General features: G+C 46.2%; 1 protein-coding gene across 1 annotated transcript in view; it reads right to left on the bottom strand.

Moving 5' to 3' along the window:
* Positions 1–9,094: 9,094 nt before the first annotated feature.
* LOC137543698 (serine protease inhibitor Kazal-type 1-like) overlaps positions 9,095–25,003 on the bottom strand; it is a 54,456-nt gene continuing 38,547 nt past the window's right edge. The window contains exons 5-6 of the mRNA XM_068264820.1: positions 20,201–20,316; positions 9,095–9,228 (exon numbers count right to left, since the gene is read on the bottom strand). Coding sequence (XP_068120921.1) covers positions 9,171–9,228; positions 20,201–20,316 — 174 coding nt within the window. The 3' untranslated portion in view covers positions 9,095–9,170. The remainder of the gene's footprint in view (positions 9,229–20,200; positions 20,317–25,003) is intronic.

Genomic DNA, 25,003 nt, shown 5'->3' with positions numbered 1-25,003 from the left:
GTTGGACAGCACACTGCTAAGGTCTTGTATATTTGGCCACGCCCATGACCACACCCACATGCTGTTGTGATCGTCCTCTTTTTTGGAAATCAAAATATGGTCACCCTACCATAGGAGGGCAGCAGGACCATTACCTCCGCCTTTGTGCTAGGAGGGACAGGAGCAGCACTGCCAGAGCCCTGCAAAATGACTTCCAGCGGGCCACAAATGTGCATGTGTCTGCTGAAATGGTCAGAAACAGACTCCATGAGGGTGGTATGAGCAGGGGTGCAGCTAAGGTTTTTGTGGCCCCAAGTGGACTGTAGTAAGTGGCCCTAGGCGAAAAATGGGTGTGGCTATCCGGCATAAGTGGGCGTGGCCATGACATGTGGGTGGAGCGGGAGGGCGGATTGGGGCGGGGCTGTTTGTGGGGAAAAATGGATGTGGGGGTGATTGAGGCGCGCGCAGCGCGCCGCGCCGGCAGATGGGCGTGGCCATGACATTGTATGGGCGAAGCTTAACCATAGCACAGCAAATATAGCCAACTATGACCATTAAATAATAAATGCAGCAACAGTTACCCCAGACACCAGAAAATAAAAACGCAATTTGTGCAACATTTCAGCAGAAAACAAACGCAATTTGTGCAACATTTCAACAGAAAACAAATGCAATTTGTGCAACATTTCAACAGAAAACAAACAGAATTTAAGCCACATTTCAGCAGAAATCAAACGCAATTTGGGCCACATTTCAGCAGAAATCCAACGCAATTTGGGCCACATTTCAGCAGAAATCAAACGCAATTTGGGCCACATTTCAGCAGAAATCAAACGCAATTTGGGCACATTTTCAGCAGAAATCAAACGCAATTTGGGCACATTTTCATCAGAAATCAAACGCAATTTGGGCCACATTTCAGCAGAAATCAAACGCAACTTGGGCACATTTTCAGCAGAAATCAAACGCAATTAGGGCCACATTTCAGCAGAAATCAAACGCAATTAGGGCACATTTTCAGCAGAAATCAAATGCAATTAGGGCACATTTTCAGCAGAAATCAAATGCAATTAGGGCACATTGTCAGCAGAAATCAAACGCAATTAGGGCACATTTTCAGCAGAAATCAAACGCAATTAGGGCACATTTTCAGCAGAAATCAAACGCAATTAGGGCACAGTTCAGCAGAAATCAAACGCAATTAGGGCCACATTTTCAGCAGAAATCAAACGCAATTAGGGCACAGTTCAGCAGAAATCAAATGCAATTAGGGCACATTTTCAGCAGAAATCAAACGCAATTAGGGCCACATTTTCAGCAGAAATCAAATGCAATTAGGGCCACATTTTCAGCAGAAATCAAACGCAATTAGGTCACATTTTCAGCAGAGATAAAACGCAATTAGGGCACATTTTTAGCAGATAAACGCAATTAGGGCACATTTTCAGCAGATAAACGCAATTAGGGCTGCAAAAAGAAAAGAATTTACTCACCTGGCACTGGCAGAAGTCTTCTCTCCCCATCTCCTGGCCGGCTCCTCAGGCGCGCAGTTCCCACGGAGCTCCCTCCCTCCTCCAATCTCCCGCGCTGATTGAATGCAGGGCTACGGGAAGATGGCCACCCGAAGCCCTGTACTGGAGACATAAATAGTCTCCAGAGCAGGGCTTCGGCGGTGGCCATCTTACCGTAGCCCTGCTCTGCTCTGCCAGCCCCGCGGGGCTGTGGGAAAACAGTGACGTCACGCCGACGTCACGGAGCCGCCGAGGCCCCTAAGATCTTGAGGCCCCAAGCGGCCGCGTGGTCTGCTTTATGCCTAGCGGCGCCCCTGGGTATGAGGGCTCAACGTCCACAGGGAAGGTTGTGCTTACAGTCCAACACTGTGCAGGACGTTTAGGATTTGTCAGAGAACACCAAGATTGGCAAATTCGCCACTGGCTCTGTGCTCTTCACACATTACAGCAGGTTCACACTGAGCACGTGACAGAGTCTGGTGACGTCATGGAGAATGTTCATGATTGCTTTTTCAGTGGGTCAGTAATGGTGTGGGGTGCCATTTCTTTCGGGGGGCATCCATGTGCTTTCCAGAGGTACCTCTGGGACATCATGTCTCGCTCCATCCACCAACGCCACAGACTGTCCAGGAGTTGGTAAATGCTTAAAGGTGGCCATACACTGGTCGATTTGCCATCAGATTTGACCAACAGATAGATTCCTCTCTGATCGAATCTGATCAGAGAGGGATTGTATGGCTGCCTTTACTGCAAACAGATTGTGAATCGATTTCAGCATGAAACCGATCACAATCTGGGGTGTTGCTGCCGCTGCCTCCCCCCTCCCCCCGCATACATTACCTGCTCCGCCGGCGCAAGTCCCCGCTGTCACCGATGTCTTTTTGTCCACTGGGTTCGTCGTTCCGGTCTGGCTGGCTTCACTTCTTTCTGTCCGGGGAAGTTTAAACAGTAGAGGGTGCTCTACTGTTTAAAGTTCCTGCCGGGACAGGAAGTGAAGCCAGCCGGACTGGAACGAGGAACCCACCGGAGAAGAAGACATCGGTGACAGCGGGTAATGTATTGCCGCTGTATTGCGTCGGTCGTCGGGCATTCGAATGCCTCTATTGACGCACTCCTGACCCGCCGGCGATCAAGAAAAATCTTCCGCACGGACGGCTCGACGGGAATCGACGGGAACGATTGATTTTGGACGGAAATCAATCGTTTGCGCAACGATTTCACAGCAAATTCGATCACAGTGATCGAATCTGCTGTATATCGGCGGGAAAATCGTTAGGTGTATGGGCCCCTTTAGTCCAGATCTGGGAGAAGATCCCTCAGGAGACCATCCGCAACATCATCAGGAGTATGCCCAGGCATTGTAGGGAGGTCATACAGGCACGTGGAGGCCACACACACTACTGAGCCTCATTTGTTCTTGTTTTAAGGACATTACATCAAACTTGGATCAGCCTGTAGTTTTTTTCCACTTTAATTTTAAGTGACTCCAATTCCAGACATCCATGGGTTTATAAATTTGATTTCCATTGATCATTTTTGTGTGATTTTATTGTCAGCATGTTCAACTATGTAAAGAACTAAGTATTCAATAAGAATATTGCATTCATTCAGATCTAGGCTGTCTTATTGTTGTGTTCCCTTTATTTTTTGAACAGTGTACATACATGGGTATAGCATGCATTTTTTATGGTTTGCCTGGAGAAGATGCTTTTAAAGCAATGGCTCCATGTTTATCAAAGAGGTATGTTTGTCTTTTGCTAAATATTTTATGCCAGAACCACAAAACCGCTTCACGAATAATATCTACCTAATATAACAACCACCACTTCACTAGAGATAATGCTACACAGATCTTTTATTGTTCAGATCTATTCACAATATAATAAGCCTTTGTATTTTTCTCTCCCTCGTAATGCATATATATGAGTAAGTGAAATCCTATAGCTAGGTAACTAAGAAACACAGTTTTAATTAGAACAATATTTATTCTATGACTTCTTGGAAATCATAACCTTTTGAGATTTCAACTATAGTAATTTCTGGTATTAAGGATATGAATTAAAGACTGATGAGCTTTATTTCCTTTTCTCCACATAAACAGCGTACTTTCTCATGGCTTTCAGTAGCCTTAAAGTGACACTGAAGCGAAAAAAAAGTATGACATAATGAATTGTATGTGTAGTACGAATAATTAATAGAACATTAGTAGCAAAGAAAATAGTCTCATATTTTTTTATTTTCAGTTATATAGCTTTTTTATAACATTGCATCATTCTCTAATATTTGCAGTTTACAAACGATACTCTATATTTTAAACTATGAAACAGTGCAGGAAAGTTCACAGGGTCATTAGCTCTGCAGTAAAACCTTAAAGAGACTCTGTAACAACATTTTCAGCCTTATTTTTTCTATCCTATAAGTTCCTATACCTGTTCTAATGTGGTCTACTCTGTCTTACTGCAGCCTTTCCTAGTTGCACAGTGGCTGTATTATCTCTGTTATATAATCTAATCTTATTTCCTTTGTCATCTTTGTCGGCTCAGGCAGGAATGTGCTGCTCTGCTGTGATAGGTAGAAGTTATACACACCCTCTCCACGCCCCCTCCAGGCTCTGTATGAGTCACAGACTGAGCTTCTCTCAGCCTATCACATGCTGGTTAGCAGTCATGTTTTTTGTTTGTAAACACTGCCTAAAACTGGCAATTACAAGCCAGTATTGCAGCAGGGAGTGGCAGAAACAGCAGAGGGGCCCAGGAGAACATAATGAATAGAATGGTATGCTTTTTATTGAAAGAATTTTAGGGTACAGATTCTCTTTAAACAAACAATAAACGGTGGAGGCTCATACACACCTACCAACAATCTGTCCAATTATCTTCCGAACTTGTCTGTTGGAAGATAAGTTGGGTGTGTGTACAGCTGACAAACAACCAGATGACCAACTGATAACAGGTTGTTTGCCACATCCAACCAGAGGATCATTCTGACCAACTATCATGCAGGTTGGAATGTGTGTATAAGTCTTTTGAACAACTTTATTGTTTTTGAATGGGGCAGGGGCGTAACTAGAATTTTTGAGCGGGCCCCCCCCCCCCCCCGGGCCATTTTGTGGGGGTTGGAGGGGACGCAGCATGAGGGGAAAGCCATGCAGCAATTCGGCCGGGACATGCAGCAATTCGGCCGGGAGGGTCCCCCCCCCTCCCTCACCTCGGGGCTCTCCCCTCTGCGCTCCCCTCCGCCTTAAATCTAAGTCTGGGCAGTGTCTGGGCAGCGGCGGGCAATCTTCGGGTGATCCGGATAGTAGCTATCCGGATGACACCCAGTACTGCTGTGCTGTGCGGGCTGGGCGGAGGATCAAGCTTACCCTTCTGACGTCTTCTCCGGCCGTCCCTCGGCGCCTCCCACGATGCGTTCCACTCGGCGCTCACGTGACTTCAAACACTTCCTCCTTCACCGCATGCTGTTACTGTGAGATGGAACGCAGGACCAGGAAGAAGTAAGTACATGCAGTGTTGGAACCTGGCAATATATCTGATTACCCACTCAGCTGCTGTTCATGCGCCCGCCGGTGCGCCCCCTCCAACTGACTACCTATATCTGGGCACCTATACCTGGCTTCCTATACTGGGGGACCTATACCTGGCTAACCTATACTGGGGGCACCTACACCTGGTTAATCTATACCTGGTTAGCTATACTGAAGACACCTATACCTGGCTACCATACGAGCGGTGGGGGGGGGGGGGAGAGTAGAGCACATCTAGCTACCATACTGGGGAGCCCAGCTGGCTACTAATCCGGGGTGGGAGGGAGCACATTATTTAATGTGGGGGAGGGCCAAATCCAAATTCCGCATTGGGGCCCTGAGGTCAGTCTGTAGCTATACTACTAGCTACTTGGTATCTGCAGTGCATACGTTTGGAAAAAGCACCTGTTGAAAATGGGGCAGTATAGTGGTAGTAGAATATTGGTAATTGTACAGATATTCTACTGCTTCATTAAAATAGTAAGATATCGGTAATATTTACCAATATTTTGCTATGACCTAATTTCTCCCTACTCTCACACTTAACCTCCCCCCTGGTGATGCCCAACCCTTAGCCCCCCTCGGAGATGGGAACTTTGCAGGCATTATCTGGTCCGTTTTCACTTTCCATACATTAGCATACATTATTTGCATAATCCATCAATTCTGATTTTTTACCATCCCATCGACCATCCTAAATCACAGCATGTTAAAATGAATACAGTGAGGGCATATTCACAGTGGGACGTTGCGGTTTAATGCGAGTGGGTAATCAGATATATTGCCGGGAGGGATACACGTGCCGAATGTACTTACTTCTTCCTGGTCCAGCGTTCCATCTCACAGTAACAGAATGTGGTGCTGTTACTGTGAGATGGAATGCAGGACCAGGAAGAAGTAAGTACATGCAGTGCTGGATCCTGGAAATGTGAGTATCTAATTAGCTGCTCTATAGAAAATCGGGCCTCGATTAGCAGACTAAAAACAGCAGGAAGTGCTTTAAAGGACAAATTAATTGAGAGATATATATAAGCTGCCATATTTATTTATTTATAAACAATACCAGTTGCCTGGCTGTCCTGCTGATCCTCCGCCTCTAATACTTTTAGCCATAGCCCCTGAACAAGCATGTAGGTGTTTCTGATATTATTATCAAATTTGATAAGATTAGCTGCACCGCGGTAATTTTAGACACAAGACTTTCCAATTTTCGTTTTTCTGATGTTTCTTTTCAGATTTTGCATTCTGTGATGCAAAAAATGACTAATAAAATAATCCTCGAAAATCAGAAAATGGAAATAAAAACATGGAAAAAACGGAAATGGGCATTTGTTGAAATCTGAATTTCTGCGGAATCGGAAATGGCCATTTCTGACCATCCCTATGAAGAAATATGGCAGCCTCCATACACCTCACCTCACTTCAGTCATACTTTTGCATAGGGTCCTGGGAATGGTTACATGAAAAAAGGGCACCTGGGACTGATAAGTCAGTGACATGACTGTGTACTCTATAAAGTTCTGCAGAAGATTTCAGTGCTACATAAATAATAGTAATATGGTAGGATATTAAAGGGACTCCGAGCTCAACTTAAAAAGGAAAATAGTACTCACCCGGCGCTTTCTCCAGCCCAGTGCTGGTCGGGAGGTCCCACGACGGCGTCCTGTCTTCTCTCCTAGGCCCCGCTCCGGAATGGCTGCCCGGCGGCAGCCCGGCAACACTCGGCCGAGTGTCGGGCTCCTTCTTCCACGTATGACGCGGTTGACGTCACCACGCCGGCCGCCTCGCGTCATCACCGGCGTGAAAGTACTGCGCATGTGCGATTAAAGCGCGCATGCGCCGTACTGCTCAGCAGGCTCTTTTTCAGATAGCTGAAATTTAAAATGGATGGGGACACAGAGGTGTCCCACACCACTCATCACCTCTACCCCCCACTACTCTCTTTGTCCCCTCCACTCATCACCTTTGTCTCCCTCCACTCTCTTTGTCCCTTCTGTGTCCCCTTCTGGTGGCACACTCAAATGGCTTATCTAATTATCATGCAAGGACAGCCCTGTATTTAATATATGAGGTAGCAGAAGGGTCCACTTGAGCATTTCCCGCCTCCTCGGCGACCCAGTCCGGCCCTGCCAGGAAAATGTAGATGCCAGAGAAAGCCACTAGCAAAATATTGGCAAATTTACTGATATTCTACTATTAGCACTGGGGTCTGTCTATTCAAGTTAGATACAAGATTCTACCACCAAATGACAAAGTGTGTTTTTTAATTACCTGGAACAACAGATCATTCCCTCAGTCAGGCAGCTCACACAGGAGTATGAACTCTAGCCTGAAAAGGACCATTTGGCCCTGCTGCTGCCAGGGAAGCCGTAAAGCACCGCAGGGGCAGACAAAGAGGAGACAATTGTTTTCAATAACTGTATTTCATTATTTTTTGCCTCTTGAGATACACTGTACTTGTGACCTATATGAAAAGTATATCGTTTGATTGCTAGTAACCTGACAACATTATCATATCTCTTTCATTGGGCTGATATAAACAGCAACCCCTTTATTAAACTTCTCAATGAAGGGAATTCCACACCCTACCCATGTCTGGTATTAATGGGATTCATATTCTTTGAGATTTTTGAATTTGCTATTATCAGTTGTGTGCGATGAATATTCTGCAAGGTTGTACAGAGGCGCCAGTAGGATAAAAGATACTTAAAACATTAAAATATTCCGGCTGTGGTGGTGGACCAACTAGCCCAAAACAGACACATGTACTGTCGATTTGATGCAATAACAATTTATTCAAATACTCCAAACAAGGGTTGCTACAGATACAGACAAGTCCTATATTTGGATTTGAATCCCCCCCCCCCCCCCCGCGCAAATGTCAGGGGGTGCTCAGCCTTGGGCCTGGGGGCAGAGCCTGAGTCCACCCCCCAGAGCAGCATCCTATAAAAGCAGAGGGGCTGAAATGCAGCTCAGTTCTCCATTTTTGTACCATTATCTAAGGAGCTAGCGAGAGAATCCAAGGCTATCTTCCATTTCGAGTTCTTAAAGACAAAGGATTCTTGGACTCTCACACAGACTGGATCATCATCAAGTATTAATTTTCACTGTTTTTCCTTTTATTGTATACTGTGGCTACTGTCTTCACAATTATTACTTATAATAATTTTCTGTTTATATAAATTATTTATAATGAGTAAAAAGAAAAACAATGACTTAAAGCGGATCCGAGATGAAAAACTAACTATAACAAGTAACTTGTCTATATATCTTATCTAAAGTTTAGATCGTTTACACAGAAAATCTAGCTGCAAACAGCTTTAATAGAATATTATTGATTATTCCTGTGATACAATGACAGCAGCCATGTTGTTTGTAAACATTAGAGGCAGGCTTATCTGCATCTTGATCAAAAAAACCTAATCCCCCCTCCTCCTCCCTCCTCCCCTCTGCCTCTGAAATCTCTGGCTAGTAATACCTCCCCCTCCTCCTGCCCAGACTGAGCTCCCATGAGCCCTTGCTACTGTCAAAGTGCCTTGGCTCTCTGAAAACCTGTGGGCGAGGCTTGTGTAGTTTATAGGGAATTAGAGTATTAAGACAAAAACAAAAAAGTATTTGGCTTGAGGAATGCCCTATTAACAGTAGGAAAGAAACACAATTATGCAATGAGTAAAAGTTCATCTCGGATCCACTTTAAGGACATTTTTTGGCTACATACCTGATTTGAGCACCGCAGGACGAATCCTAGCCTTTCCGAAGATTCTCTACCTGAAGTACTGTATTGTTTCAGTAATAATAGATTGTTAATCCTTTCTTCTTAGCTCAGACTAGTTAGCGGGTCACTCTTTTCCCGGATAAAAGAGGTGGTGGCAGCCTTGTACCTGAAATATTGTGTATGAAAGTGGTTGTGTCGCTCGTACATTTATGGCAGGCCACCCATAGATGTCCCTCATAGCAAGGGTAAAATATTGATTTGCTCATAGTGTTTTAAACCAAAACCACCTATATTTGCATGTGTTCTTTATCAGCTTACATGTGGAGAAATATACCTGGACATTAAATAATTCAACTGCACAAATTGACTCTCCATATTTTATTCCAAATTATTAGAGATACACAATGCATTTTTTTTTTTTTTACATCTCTTTCCAAAGTTATGCTTTCTTTATCTGCTCACATGCCGCTCTTTCCTTGATGTACAATGCTTGGTTCCTACAGATGAAACAAAGACAAGAATATTTTAAACGTGTGATACAGATCGTAAACATATTTTAAAAGGGCATAGTTAATTTGCAGAAGGTGTATTTTTTAGGGGAGCCTGGAGTACGAGGAATACGTTGGCTGCCATTTTCATTACCTTAAAAACAACACCAACAGCCTGACTTGTCATGCTCCGCTTTTTATATTTAGTTGTTTGAGTCACACACCTGCAGCAAGCATACAGCCAGAGCAGTCAGACCAGAGTAAAAGCATCTGATCTGCATGCTCATTCTGGGCCAGTGACTTATAATATTTCAGGCAGAGCATCAGCACAGATTGTTAGAGAATGAAGATGTCAGCCTCCGCATTCCTCTCACTTCAAGTTCCATTTAGAATGTGTTCCTTACACTATGTTTATATGTTGTAATGAAGTAATGTACTTTTTACAGAATCTTATAGTATAAATATGTGAAAGCAGACCTGAACTCAGAATATCCTCTCTGCTCTAAAAGATACAAAACAGCATAATAACCCTTATATATATATATAAAAAAAAACATTTTTGTTACAGCTGATACAAATTCTAAAATAAATCTGCACTAATTCTACTTACTTATTCATGGAAGCAAACATATTGTTAAGAGCCTGTGCTTTCAAACAAGCTTATCTGCCATCTCTGTTGTGGCAGTCAGGTTACCCAGGCTAGAGATCAAATTAAAACTTGTGATTAGACACTAATAAGGGGGAATTAAACAGGCTAAACAATCTAAATGCATACAGGGTGCATTTCTCTCTGTTCTCCTTCTGCCCTGTGCAAGAGTTCAGGTCCACTTTAAGTAAATGTATAATATTTAACAAACAATTAGATTAACTTTGACTAATTTTTCAGTTTATTAACAATCAGTTGCTTTTGATTTCATAGATTGCTTGGTTATGTTTCAAATAATTATAACTTACAGCAGCCTATTTATATAGGTGGCAGACATAAACACAGAATTATTTCTGCTAAGTTTTTGGTTTGCCATACTTCTAAAACTGGCAATTAACTTGACATCACCATGAGATTGCTGGAGCGTCCTGTCCTTGCCTGCATGGACATGGGAGAAGGATTACTGGCAGTGGTACCATTATTGCGTTGGGCTGTGACATAACCCTTAAACGCATTGTAAAGCATAGTTGCCAGCTTGTTCTGCAAGTGCTGCATCCTTTCTGCCTTCAGGTGAGTTGGTAACATGTCCACCACTTTGTGTCTATACCGAGGGTCTAGTAGCGTGGCCACCCAGTAATTGTCATTCCCCTTGAATTTTTTTATACGAGGGTCCCTCAACAGGCTGGACAGCATGAAAAACGCCATCTGCACAAAGTTGGATCCAGACATACTATCCATCTCCTCTTGCTCTTCCTCAGTGATGTCAGGTAAGTCCTCCTCCCCCCAGCCATGAACAATACCACGGGAACATTGAGCAGCACAAGCCCCCTGCGACGCCTGCTGTGGTTGTTCTTCTGCCGCCTCCTCCTCCTCTTCCAAAGAAACACCTTCCTCATCATCTGAGTCTGACTCCTCCTCCCCACACGACTCTTCCTCCTTCTCCTCCCCCCTCTGTGCTGCCGCAGGTGTTGAGGAAACATCTGGTTCTGATGAGAATTGATCCCACAACGCTTCCTCCCATAACTGTTCCTGTTCATGCTCCTCCACAGCTTGATCCACCACTCTACGCATGGCACGCTCCAGGAAGTAAGCGTACGGGATCAAGTCTCTGATGGTGCCTTCACTGCGACTCACCAGGTTGGTCACTTCCTCAAACAGCCGTATGAGCCTGCATGCATTTCGCATGAGTGTCCAGTTGTTGGGCCAGAACGTCCCATCTCCCCAGACTGTGTCCTTCTACTGTAGTTGTAGAGGTACTGGGTGACGTCTTTCTCCTGTTCTAGCAGGCGAGAGAACATAAGATGGGTCGAATTCCAGCGAGTCGGGCTATCGCAATTCAGATGTCTCACCGGCAAGTTGTTTCTCCGCTGAATATCGGCAAAGCGTGCCATGGTCGTGTAAGACCGCCTGAAATGCCCACACAACTTCCTGGCCTGCTTCAGGACATCCTCTAAGCCTGGGTACTTTGGCACAAATCTTTGAATTACTAGATTAAGCACATGTGCCATGCAGGGTACATGCATCAGCTTTCCCAAATTCAAAGCGGAAATGAGATTGCTGCTGTTGTCACACACCAAGTTGCCAATCTCCAGCTGGTGCGGGGTCAGCCACTGATCCACCTGTTTGTTAAGAGCAGCCAGGAGAGCTGCTCCAGTGTGACTCTCCGCTTTGAGGCAAGACATGTCTAAGATGGCGTAACACCACCGTACCTGGCATGCAGCATAGGCCCTGGGGAGCTGGAGCTGTGTAGCTGGAGAGGGGATCTCAGCACCAGTAGAGTTGAACTGCCACTCAGCCAAGGAGGAGGAGGATGATGACAGCGAAGAGGATGTAGCAGGAGGAGAGGAGGTGGCAGGAGGCCTGCCTGTGAGCCGTGGAGGTGTCACAAGTTGGTCTGCTGCATAGCCACGTACTCCCTGCTTGCCATCGGTCACCAGGTTGACCCAATGGGCTGTGCAAGTTATGTACCTGCCCTGACCGTCCTTGGCAGACCAGGCATCCGTGGTCAGGTGGACCCTTGACCCAATGCTGTGTGCCAGAGATGACACCACTTGCCTCTCAACTTCACGGTACAGTTTGGGTATCACCTTTTTAGAGAAATAATTGTGGCCTGGTATCTTCCACTGTGTTGTCCCAATGGCCACAAATTTACGGAAGGCCTCAGAATCCACCAGCTGGTATGGTAACAGCGGCGAGCTAACACTTCTGCCAAGCCGGCTGTCAGATGCCGGGCAAGGGGGGGACTGGCAGAAATTGGCTTCTTCTGCTCAAAGATTTCCTTCACAGACACCTGGCTGCTGTGGGCAGAGAAGCAGGAACCGCTAAAGGTCAGAGGCGGAGTGGAGGAGGGTGGCTGTGATTGTGGAGGTGCAAGGGAGAAAGAGGCTGAAGATGATGCACCTGAAGGAGGAAGAGGAGAAGGAGGATGGCTTTTCTTTTGTGTGCTGCTTTTCCTCTGGTGCTCTTCCCATTCGAGTTTGTGCCTTTTCTCCATGTGCCTTCGTAAGGCATTTATCCCTACGTGGGTGTTGCCCTTTCCGGCTCAATTTTTGAAGGCAGAGAGAACAGATGGCAGTGCTCTTATCTATGGCAGACACATAAAAAAAATTCCAAACCGCTGGGCCCCTCTGGGGTGATGGCACTATGGTGGCATTAGCAGCTGACGTTGAAGGGCTGGCTGTCAATAGGTGGCAATACATGGTGCCGGACACTGCCACCAGCTGTTTCTGATGAGCTCCCCCTGCTTCTTTCAGGAACTCATCTCCTCCTACTCCTCTCTGACTCCTCCTCTGAACTGTCCCCCTGTTCATCTCCTCTATTGGGAACATACGTGGCATCCATATCATCGCCATCATAATAATCATCCTGCCCAGCTTCGTTTGCCTCAGACACCTCCAAAACTGTAACAACAGCAGGTACTTCATCATCCTCCTCCTCACACGTTATGTCCATAGTGTCACCTAACTCAGACATATGAGGTGGTGGTTTAACTTGCTTAGCGCCTTCATCAGGTTGTAACAATAATGGCTGTGCATCAGTGATTTCCCCACCAAATAACTCCTGCGAACTGTCAAATGCAGCAGATGTGGTGCTTGTAGTAGCGCTGGTGGCTGCAGAAGATGAGGTGTTCTGTGTTAAATAGTCAACCACGTCCTGACAATTTTGGGAGTTGATGGGACGTGTCTTCTTCTGAGCACTGTACTTTGGGCCAGGGCCACACAAAATCACATCAGCATGACCTTGCACAGACCTGCCGGGTGGCCTTACTCTGGGTCTGCCTCTACCTCTTCCTCTACCTGTTTTGTCCGTTTTGTCCATATCGGGGGGATGAAGTAAAAGGTATGCACTGACTTGACTAATACAATGTGCAGTCACACAGGTGCAGTTAACAGGTATGCACGGAGTGGTATATCACACTGCGTGCACTCACATAGGTAGGTGGGTGCACTGTGAACAACAGGTAGGTATATGCAGTGATGGGCATTACAATGTGCACCTGTCACACACAGACAGGTACCGGACAGGCACAGTGACACTGCGTGTGCTCACATAGGTAGGTGGGTACACTGAAGTGAACAACAGGTAGTAGGTATATGCAGTGATGGGTATTTCAATGTGCACCTGTCACACACAGACAGGTACCGGACAGGCACAGTGACACGGCGTCCGCTCACGTAGGTAGGTGGGTGCACTGAAGTGAATAACAGGTAGGTATATGCAGTGATGGGTATTACAATGTGCACCTGTCACACACAGACAGGTACCGTACAGGCACAGTGACACTGCGTGTGCTCACGTAGGTAGGTGGGTGCACTGAAGTGAACAACAGGTAGTAGGTATATGCAGTGATGGGTATTATAATGTGCACCTATCACACACAGACAGGTACTGGACAGGCACAGTAACACTGTGTGCGCTCACGTAGGTAGGTGGGTGCATTGTGAACAACAGGTAGGTGTATGCAGTGATGGGTATTATAGTGTGCACCTGGCACTGGCACAGTGGTAATTATACCACCAAGGGGCCAAAGGCCAGCTGCGACTGACTGACAGGGCTGTGATAGATCACAAGAACATTAGCTCTCAAAAGAGCTGTTGAGGGGTATGTTTTTTAGCAATAAGAATCAGCAAGGAGCAAGCTAAGAAGCCTACAAGAGCCTAACTAAGCTTTCCCTATAAGTCTCTGCACAGCAGCTATCCCTTCTCTAATTACTGCAGGCACATGAGTGAGTGAAATGCCTGACGCTGCCTGCCTTTTATAAAGGGGGGGCTCCAGGCGGGAGTGTAGCCTGATTGGCCACGATCTTGGAAGCTACATGACTAAACAAGGTGATGGGAGACAGCATCGAGTGCAGCATTTGTGCAAACACGGTTAAAGGCCAGTACCGATGTTTGAATAGACAGCACATAAGCAACAAGCCCCGCAACCGCACATCATGGCTATAGAATATCTATATACTGGTAGTCTACCCAGATGGCAGGGCAATGCTTAGCAATAGGCAAAGGGGTCCGTGCTAAAATCCCTAGCAGGGCCGGGCCGAGGCAGAGGCTAAGGCGGCTCCAGCCTCAGGGCGCAGTGTAGGAGGGGGCGCACAATTCATTCAGTTGTCATTCCCAATTGTGTTTGAAGCAGAAAGAAATAGGAAAAGGGGACACATGGCAGTGACTGCAAGTCAGATAACTAGAGATTAAGGTATTAGTGAGGTTGGGGGCCCTGGGGCACCTCTTAGTCTAGTAGCAATCAGTGTGTGACGGCTGGGGGGGAGGGATGGATGGATGGAGGGGCGCACTTTGGTGTCTCAGCCTTGGGTGCTGAAGGACCTTGTCCCATCCCTAGTCATTTCAGTGAAGCCAATTGCAACTCCTAAAGTACAGAAAGCCACAGTAGTTTGCAAATCTATGCACTGAGCAAGTTATTTACTAAGGCAGAGGATTAAGGAGGTCAGAAAGGAATATTAGAGAACAAAATCATTTAGCAAGTTTGGACTGGATTTTTTTTTTAAGGCCACCGTTCACAGTGGTGCGTTGCAGTGCAGTGGCCACTTTGTAACATGGCTTACTGCAATGCACCACCTATGCAATGCTCACAGGGCAGCAGGAGCATACTTTTCAATGACGGTTTGCTTCACTGTACCCGATGCAACACAAGCTTAACATGTGACGCCACTGACCCGTTCCGTTGCATTGCATTCCTGCTCTCACAGAGAATGCAGCACAATAGCGACTGGGAACCTAGCCTAAAGCCTAAATCTACCCACCCCCTACTACACAGTAATTCTCTATTGAATACTTATTCTACAGCCCTACCTAGTGTGTACACCACATCCATGCAAAAAGGGCGTCGGGAAAAAAATGGCGCGTGGTGTAAACGATAAGAGCTAATAGCGTTTATAAAAATATTGTGTTGTATTTCATTTATAATAATGTTTTACAAATTGTAAACCTTTAATAATGTGTATGAAATCACAAATTGTGAAAACAATAATCTTCCCTGTTTTGAAAGATAAACTTATAATTATGTTTGTTAAAAACGATAATCTATGTATAATCATTATAATTGTATAATATGTAATAAAATCTCAAAAATATTGTTTATAACAAATTAATAAAAAATATAAATACGTTTATAATAAGGGCCTGTTTCCACTACACGCAGATTCTGCATGCAGAAAACTGACTCCATTGAATGCCTATGGGAAATCTGCATCACAAAAATCGCATTCAGTGGAAACAGGCTCAAAGGCATTCATTGGAGTCAGTTTTCTGCATGCAGAATCTGCGTGTAGTGGAAACAGGCCCTAAATGTAGTAAAACATTAGTAAATATTACTAACATTTTGCTACAACTAAACCTAACCCTACTCTCACACAGAACCCTCCCTCTACGTATCCCTAACCCCTAGACCCTTCTGGTGGTGCCTTACCCTAAGACCCCCTGGTGGTGCCTAACCTTAAGACCCCCCTGGTGGTGCCTAATCCTAAATCTCTCCTGGTGGTGCCTAACCCTAAGATCTCCTGGTGGTGCCTAACCCTAAGACCCCCTGATGGTGGTGCCTAACCTTAAGACCCCCCTGGTGGTGCCTAATCCTAAATCTCCCCTGGTGGTGCCTAACCCTAAGATCTCCTGGTGGTGCCTAACCCTAAGACCCCCCTGGTGGTGCCTAACCCTAAGACCCTCCTGGTGGTGCCTAACTCTAAATCCCCCCTGGTGGTGCCTAACTTTAAATCTCCCCTGGTGGTGCCTAACCCTAAGACCCCCCATCCCCCTAGTGATCGCTTTATTGTGTGAATAATAATGATTTACAAATAGTGACTGTAATAAATATATTACAATTTACTTACTGATCACTTTATTATGTGGATAATAATGTTTTACAAACAGCAAGTGATAACATTTTAAATAATGATTTTGTTAAAAACGATTGATATGTTTAGTGTATTTGTAAACGTTATTCCTTGTTGTAAACTTAAATCATAACAAGTGCAGTATGAAAACGTTAATAATCTCCGGGCGCCATTTGAAAATGTTTATAATCTCCAGGCGCTCTTTTTTCCTGTTCAGCGCCCATCAAACGATATTTATTATGGGAGTAAATGGCGGCGCCCTTTTTGTCCACTTGCCTCATGCTCCGAAATTTCCTGCTTCCATGTACACCTCCCCTCCTGTTAGATTGCAAGCCTTTGGCGGGGTCCTCCCTTCCCTAGTGTATTCTACATGATCATGAGCTCCTTTCCTATGGCAGCCTCGTACTTGTATTACTGGGCCTACCTAACCAGCCCAGAATCACATGGTCATGTATCTTGTACCCTGTTTGCCTTGTAGGCCGTGTCCCCGCTTCTGCTGACGTCACTAGTGTATTGTGCAGGCCCAATACGGTCTGCATCTGTGCAATACACTCCTGGTGACTTCAGAGGGAGCGAGTGCAAGCCGCGCAGGCGTAGTGCTTTTCCGACTTTAACGTTAGAAATTCCAGAAATGAACCGGAGGCAGTAGCGTCCCTACCATAGGGCGGCAAGGGGCGCCCCGCACCGGGTGTCGGGCGCCCCAGGGGGTGTCATCAAGGCCTCCCACAGAGGCCTGTGCTAGACAGGAGGGGAAGCAGCACGGAAAGGAGGGGTGGCGGGGAAAGCGGCGGGGAGGGGGGCCGGACCCCCCACCTCCCTCACCTGGGTCCCCTCCTTCTGGCGCTTCCCCCTCCTAATTAGTCGCAGCGGGTAGCAGCGGGCAAGAGACTCACCTTCCTGCGTTCCAGGCGATGGCAAATATGGTCATCGTCACGTGACGCTGGTCTCCGCCTTCTCCACCGCTCACTGTGCTTCCTGATTGGCGGAAGCACAGTGAGCGACAGAGAGGTCGGAGACCAGCGTCGCGTGAGGATGACGCTATGCGCCATCGCCAGGAGCAGGTGAGTGAGTCTTCTTCGCCGCTCCTGCCCGCTGCTGTTAATTAGGAGAGGGAAGCGCCAGAAGGAGGGGACCCAGGTGAGGGAGGTGGGGGGTCCGGCCCCCCTCCCCGCCACCACTCCTTCCAGGCTTTCCTCACACTGGGGGCAATTGTACTAGCTATACTGGGGGCAACTAAATTAGCTATACTGGGGGCACCTAAACTAGCTATACTGGGGGCAGCTATACTGGGGGGCAGCTATACTAGCTATACTGGGGGGCAGCTATACTGGGGGCAGCTATACTAGCTATACTGGGGGCAGCTGTACTGGGGGCAACTAAACTAGCTATACTGGGGGCAACTATACTAGCTATACTGGGGGCAGCTATACTGGGGGGCAGCTATACTAGCTATACTGGGGGCAGCTGTACTGGGGGCAGCTATACTGGGGGCAAATAAACTAGCTATACTGGGGGCAACTAAACTAGCTATACTGGGGGCAACTAAACTAGCTATACTGGGGACAGCTATACTGGGGGGCAGCTATACTAGCTATACTGGGGGCAGCTATACTGGGGGCAGCTATACTGGGGGCAACTAAACTAGCTATACTGGGGGCAACTAAACTAGCTATACTGGGGGCAGCTATACTAGCTATACTGGGGGCAGCTATACTGGGGGGCAGCTATACTAGCTATACTGGGGGCAGCTATACTGGGGGCAACTAAACTAGCTATACTGGGGGCAACTACACTAGCTACACTGGGGGCAGCTATACTAGCTACACTGGGGGCAGCTATACTAGCTACACTGGGGGCAGCTATACTAGCTACACTGGGGGCAGCTATACTAGCTATACTGGGGGGCAGCTATACTAGCTATACTGGGGGGCAGCTATACTAGCTATACTGGGGGGCAGCTATACTAGCTATACTGGGGGCAGCTATACTAGCTATACTGGGGGCAGCTATACTGGGGGCAGCTATACTAGCTATACTGGGGGCAGCTATACTGGGGGCAACTAAACTAGCTATACTGGGGGCAGCTATACTAGCTATACCTGGGGGCAGCTATACTGAGGGGCAGCTATACTAGCTATACTGGGGCCAGCTATACTAGCTATACTGGGGCCAGCTATACTGGGGGCAGCTATACTAGCGATACTGGGGGGCAGCTATACTAGCTATACTGGGGGGGGGGCAGCTATACTAGCTATACTGGGGGCAGCTATACTGGGGCCAGCTATACTGGGGGCAGCTATACTAGCGATACTGGGGGCAGCTATACTAGCGATACTGGGGGCAGCTATACTAGCTATACTGGGGGCAACTAAACTAGCTATACTGGGGGCAACTAAACTAGCTATACTGGGGGCAGCTATACTAGCTATACTGGGGGCAGCTATACTGGGGGCAAATATACTAGCTACACTGGGGGCAAATATACTAGCTATACTGGGGGCAACTATACTAGCTCCACTGGGGGCAGCTATACTGGGGGAAACTGTACTAGCTCCACTGGGGGCAGCTATACTGGGGGAAACTGTACTAGCTATACTGGGGGCAACTATACTAGCTAATACTTTAAAATACAGTTAGCTCCGCCCTCATCTGGTCATGACCACGCCCATTTTTTTGCCGCGAAGCACGCCGCAGGTTGTGGCCACGCCCATTTTTTAGGAGGGGGGGGTGTCTTTTAATACCCAGCACCGGGTGCCAAATGCCCTAGGTACGCCACTGACCGGAGGCGGGGACCAGAGCATCGGCGAGTGGCTGGGCGGGCACAGAACGTATATGTATATTTATAAGCCCCAGGTAAGTTATTATTATTATTATTTAGTATTTATATAGCGCCGACATATTACGCAGCGCTGTACAGTGTATATATATATATCTTGTCACTAACTGTCCCTCAAAGGAGCTCACAATCTAGTCCCTACCATTGCTATATGTCTATATTATGTAGTGTAAGTACTGTAGTCTAGGGCCAATTTTTTTTAGGGTGAGCCAATTAACTTATCCGTATGTTTTTGGAATGTGGGAGGAAACCGGAGTGCCCGGAGGAAACCCACGCAGACACGGAGAGAACATACAAACTCTTTGCAGATAGTGCCCTGGCTGGGATTCGAACCAGGGACCCAGCGCTGCAAGGCGAGAGAGCTAACCACTACGCCACCGTGCTGCCCACCTCTTTTTGTAGGGGGTAGGGGGAAAAAGAGTTCACCTCTTTTTCCCCCTACCCCCTACAGTACTCCATTTACATGGTAAATTCTGAAGGCAATTATGGTAATTAGTAAAAGTTCTTAAGTTCTTTGGAAATACACTTTTCAAACTGAAAATCCTGTGTGCAGCTGTGCACCTATCCCAATAGGCTTTAAGATGTTTCCTGAATCTTAGTACCCATTACCAGGGTTTGTGTCTTACCATTGCTCATAACCACTTCCTATGAACAAACAAATCCCATCTCTTTATATTAGGAAGCACGATTTACCGTATTGCAGGAATTCTGGTAAATGCTTTTGGCATCTACTGTTCTTTCTATTTTATGTGTCACATGGTCACACCTGACTAGCTTGCCTGGCAGCTGAAACCACAGGCACAGGCAGCAAGTTGTACTGCAGGTCCATGCACACATGGCCCATGAAACTGCCATTCTGTCCACCAGTTAGTATCTTTATTATTATTATTATTGATTTATATTGTGCCAGCATCTTCCGTGGTGCTGTACTTCTTTACATGGGTTATACTCACATATCCTGACTGCTATTCGAATTTGCCTTGTGCAGTTATGGATCTAGTTGGGCTTTCATTTCCAGTGTTTACCACTTTTCTACATCTAGTTTTAGATGACAATATTACATGCAATACAATAACCATAATATACACATGTCAAAGCTAAATCCGCTACAGAAACTAAGTAACACAAAAGGTCACCAGGTCAGTTTTATACTCACGTTGCCCATTTTTTGCAAAACATACAAGAATTTGAATAAGTGAAATTATCAGATCCGCAAACTGGAGCCATATTCATTGTGCACATTTGGTCAGGTGTAGCCCCTTTACATTCATCCTAAAATAAATACAGAAATAAAACATACAAATCAAAGATGCATGATCTTAAAGTTATGTTATAAAACCAATAATAAATAGTTTTATCGTTAACCAAATTAATTAAGTTATTAACCCCCCCACACACACACACACACACACACACACACACCCACACCAACTCCATACCTCCCAACTTTTTAAGATGAGAATAAGGGACACTTAAGCCATGCCCCTGCCACACCCCTGGCCATGCCCCCGACACACCCCTAGCCATGCATACCATAAAGATTTAATAAGAAAAATATGTTGTTTTATAATTCAAGCCACACTGGTCCTTTCTATCATGGCTCATTTTCCTTCACAGTAACATATTAAAATTAGTAATATATCAATTTAAAAGATGGGAATAAAGTTTAGAGGCAATCAAACACATTTTTAGTATAGAAATATGTATATTTATATAGAAAGATGGAAAAAAGTCCTGAAAGAGGGACAAATGAGGAGGAAACAGGGACAGAGGGACAGGGCTCCCAAAGAGGGACTGTCCCTCCAAAAGAGGGACAGTTGGGAGCTATGCATCTCACAAAACAAGCAAACACACAATATTAAGAAAGCCTTAGCCTTAGTTTTGCACCTCACTTCAGGGCTTCTGCATTTCTCTGCATGTCCCCTTAGGCCCGGTTCACATTAGCATTCGCTGTCCGGATTCACCTGATCGGATCCGGACCGTATACTGTAGAAACGGAACGGACGTTCCGCATAGCAATGCAAAGTCTATGCGGCCGTTCACACGTGTCCGTTCCGTACGGAACGGAGCCGGATCGGATCCGGACTCCAGACACTTTTCCAACATGCTCTATTTTTGGGTCCGGATCATCCGGCCGACGCACCCGGGCCGGAGCCTGACTGCACCATCCGTGCATAGAAACCAATGGGAAACGGAAAGCACAGAACACACTAGCTATAAAAACCTGACATTCTACCCCACTTCCTATGCGTTTTCTAGCAGCCATTTTTGATGGGGACACATGGGCCCAGCATTTCTGGAGTGGAGCAGCAGTGACTTTGTGCTGGAGCTGTTTGGCAGTATGTTGGACGTGGAGGTGAGGCCCTACACAGCGGAGGACCTGATTCTACATGTGCACCTTCTGCTGACCTCCCAGACCCCAACAATATTTATATAGTGTGTATCTCTTTTACCAAATGGATCCGGATCGCAGCCGTATCAATACGTATGCAAACGGACCGGATCCGGTCCGGTCATCCGGTCCGTTCTTTACAGAAACGCAAGTGTGAACGGGGCCTTATGCAATACGCACATGCAGATCACGCAGGGAGCCTCCTCCACACCTCTCTCCATTGAAAAAAACATGTTGCTTGGCAAGGAGCTGAGCAGCATGTCTGTGCAGTACATAGTCACCCGAAAAAGTCCAAGATGACTGAAATTTTAAAGGATACCTGAGGTGATATGTGACTTGATGAGATAGACATGTGTATGTACAGTGCCCAGCACAAAAATGAATATGCTGTGTTCCTTGTTTATTTCTCTGCCTGAAAGAGGTAAATATCAGGTATGTAAGTAGCAGTTCCTGTCTGAGTCAGAACTGGGTCAGACTACAGTGTGACCCTCACAGATAAGAAATTACAACTATAAAACACTTTCCTAGCAGAAAATGGGTTCTGAGAGCAGGAAAGGGATAAACAAGGTCAATTATTCATAGATTTTAGCTCTGGCATACTTCAATAAATGTGTCATTGAGCAAAAACAATAAAACAGTAAAAACTTAAAAAGTCACTTTTAGGAGAAGGAGGAAAGATACAATTGTTTATTTAATTAGTTTATTTTCACCTCGGGGGTCCTTTAACCACTTAATGACAACTGGACGTTTATAAATGTCCAGTGTATTTGTGGAGAGTGCACCATCAGTTTGTTACTAAATGAGGCACATATGGTATCATTTTTAACCGAGTTGTAGAATACATTTTGGTGTGTCCTATAGCTTGGACACATCGCCTAAAAAATAGGTAAGGACAAACTAAATCCAACATAAAAAAGTCATTTTCTAAATTATGATCAAATTTGGGAAAGTTTTAGCAAAAAAAGTTTTAGCAAAACTACAAGAGACATATGTAGTAACATTTTAACCGTGATAAGTAGTAGAATAGAGTTGAGAAAGTTTTAGGGTTGAGGCCCATATCTTGTGTATTCTTTTTAGTTGCAAACTGAATCAAAGGCAATTAAATTTTTGCATATGCTGCACCAAAATAAAAGACTTGTAAAATGTAAACAAAGAGACAAAATATGAAAGAAACAACATATATTGTTACCTTAGATACTTGGCTTTTTAAATATGTATGCCATTGTGAGAAAACGCGGAAAAGCCGCCGCGGGTGCTCAGAGCAAGGCGGCTGATTCCGCGTCCAACGTGGCGGTTTGCGCGCGTGGGCCTACATCTGCTACTATGGCCGAAGGCGGAGAAACCGCCGCATGTCCTGAGAACAAGACGGCTGATTCCGCGTCCAACGCGGCGGTTTGCACGCATAGGCCTACATCTGTCAGTATGGCTAAACGCGGAGAAACCGCCGCATGCTCTGATAGCGGTGCGGCTGGTTTCGCGTCCAGCACGGCGGGTGGTACACAACACATGTCTGGTGTGGCTGGGACTGATAGTCCACACAGGTTCAGAAAGACGCACGCGCGCGCTGAGAGGCACGGCTTTTATGACAGCCAGAAGAGAGTCAGCTGACCAAGCCGGTCAGCTGACAATCCAACCAGTTTCCATTGGTCCAGCACTTAGGGGAGGCGCTGGAGAGCGCTGTACTATATATACTGGGTGCTGGTCATTCTCTGGTTGTCTGCCGTTGCGATTACTACGTGGAAGCACTCAGACCTTTTTGTCAGAATCTGTGTTATTCTCTAGACCAGTTCCAGGGAGTTGATGATCACGGACCTCACACCCCAGACTAGGAATACTGTATATTATCTGTGTTATTCTCTAGACCAGTTCCAGGGTGTTGATGATCACGGACCTCACACCCCAGACTAGGAATACTGTATATCATCTCTGTTATATCTCAGACTAGTTCCAGGGTGTTGATGACTACGGAGCTCACACCCAAGACTAGGAATTTGTGTTACCATTCTGTTATACTTCAGACCAGTTCCAGGGTGTTGATGATCACGGAGCTCACACCTCAGACTAGGCATTGTTGATTATTTGTTATGACCTTCTGCTTTCCTGACCACTCTTCTGATCACTGATTCGGTACTTCGCTATATCTGATACTCTGTTGCCAAACCCTGCGTGTTTTAGGACTACCGAATCAGTCTCCTGTCTATGCACCTTATCTGTCTGTGTGTTGCCGACCTGGCTTGCCTGACCTCGAGAGCTATCTCCCTAGTTAAGAGATAGTTCACAGATCTGTCAGTGACACCCTCCCTTTGGTGTCACTCACACTCTGGTCCTTCCTATTCCCAGTCTGGTCACTCCCTTGGGAGTTCTCTGACCATTGGAAGGAACTTGTTCTTGTGAGAAAACGTGGAAGCACAGCCGCATGCACTCCTGGCAAGGCGGAGGATTCCGCATCCAGCGTGACTACTGATGTATGTGCTCACTCGTCTTTGTGTCTGCCTGAACGCGGAGGAACCGCCGCATGCGCTGGCGGCATGGCGGCGGATTCCGCGTGCAACACAACGGGCATTTCACAGCAGGGTTCTGGTGTGGCTGGGAGCTGTAGTCCACATAGGTTTAGCTGGACGCGCGCGCGCTGAGAGGAAGAGCCTTATACCAGTCAGTGGGGGATCAGCTGACCAGGCTGGTCAGCTGACGCCAGAAACGGTTTCCATTGGTCCAGCACTTGGGGGAGGCGCTGGTGAGCGCTGAACTATATATACTGGTGGCTGGGCATTTGCTGGTTGTCTGCCGTTGCGATCACTACGTGGTAGCACTCAGACCTTGTCTGTATCAGTGTTATTAGACCAGTTTCCAAAGGTGTTGATGGCCAAGGATCTCACACCTTAGCCTAGGAATTCTGTTATTATCTGTATTGTTATCTAGACCAGTTTCCAAGGTGTTGACGGCCAAGGAACTCACACCTTAGTCTAGGAATTCTGTACCATCTGTATTATTCGTATTATCTAGTCTAGTTCCTGGAGTGTGAGAATCTTGGAGCTCACACTCAAGTCTAGGCATTGTTGATTATCTGTTATGACTTTCTGCATTCCTGACCATTCTCCTGATCTCTGATTTTGTACCTTTGTCTTTCTGATTCTCTGTTGCCAAAACTCAGCTAGTCCCTGGATTCTGAATCTGCCTACTGTCTCTGTACTTTATCTGTCCGTGTGTTTACAACCTGGCTTGTCCGACCTCGAGAACTATCTCTCCTGTTAGGAGATAGTTCACAGATCTGTCAGTGACACTTCTCTTGGTGTCACTCATGTTCTGTCCTTCCCACTCGTTGTGTGACTCCTCCCCCGGGAGAGTTCAGTCCACGGAAGGAATCAGTTGCCAAGCAAGACTCCTATCTGCTCTTGCACCTGCCTACAGGGTGTGCTCCTCAAAGTATTTCTGTTGCACCAAAACACTCTTGTCAATCAGGTGTCCAGAGGTTAGAGATATATCTGATTATCGGTGATACTGCAGATCATCAATAATCTGGTATATATCTGCATTCTCGGTAATACTGCAGATCACCGGTAATCAGAT

The sequence above is a fragment of the Hyperolius riggenbachi genome, unplaced genomic scaffold (assembly GCF_040937935.1).
Source record: "Hyperolius riggenbachi isolate aHypRig1 unplaced genomic scaffold, aHypRig1.pri scaffold_170, whole genome shotgun sequence".
Taxonomy (NCBI): Eukaryota; Metazoa; Chordata; class Amphibia; order Anura; family Hyperoliidae; genus Hyperolius; species Hyperolius riggenbachi.
The sequence above is the reverse complement of the archived record's forward strand: the minus strand, read 5'-3'. Positions and strand labels throughout refer to the sequence as shown.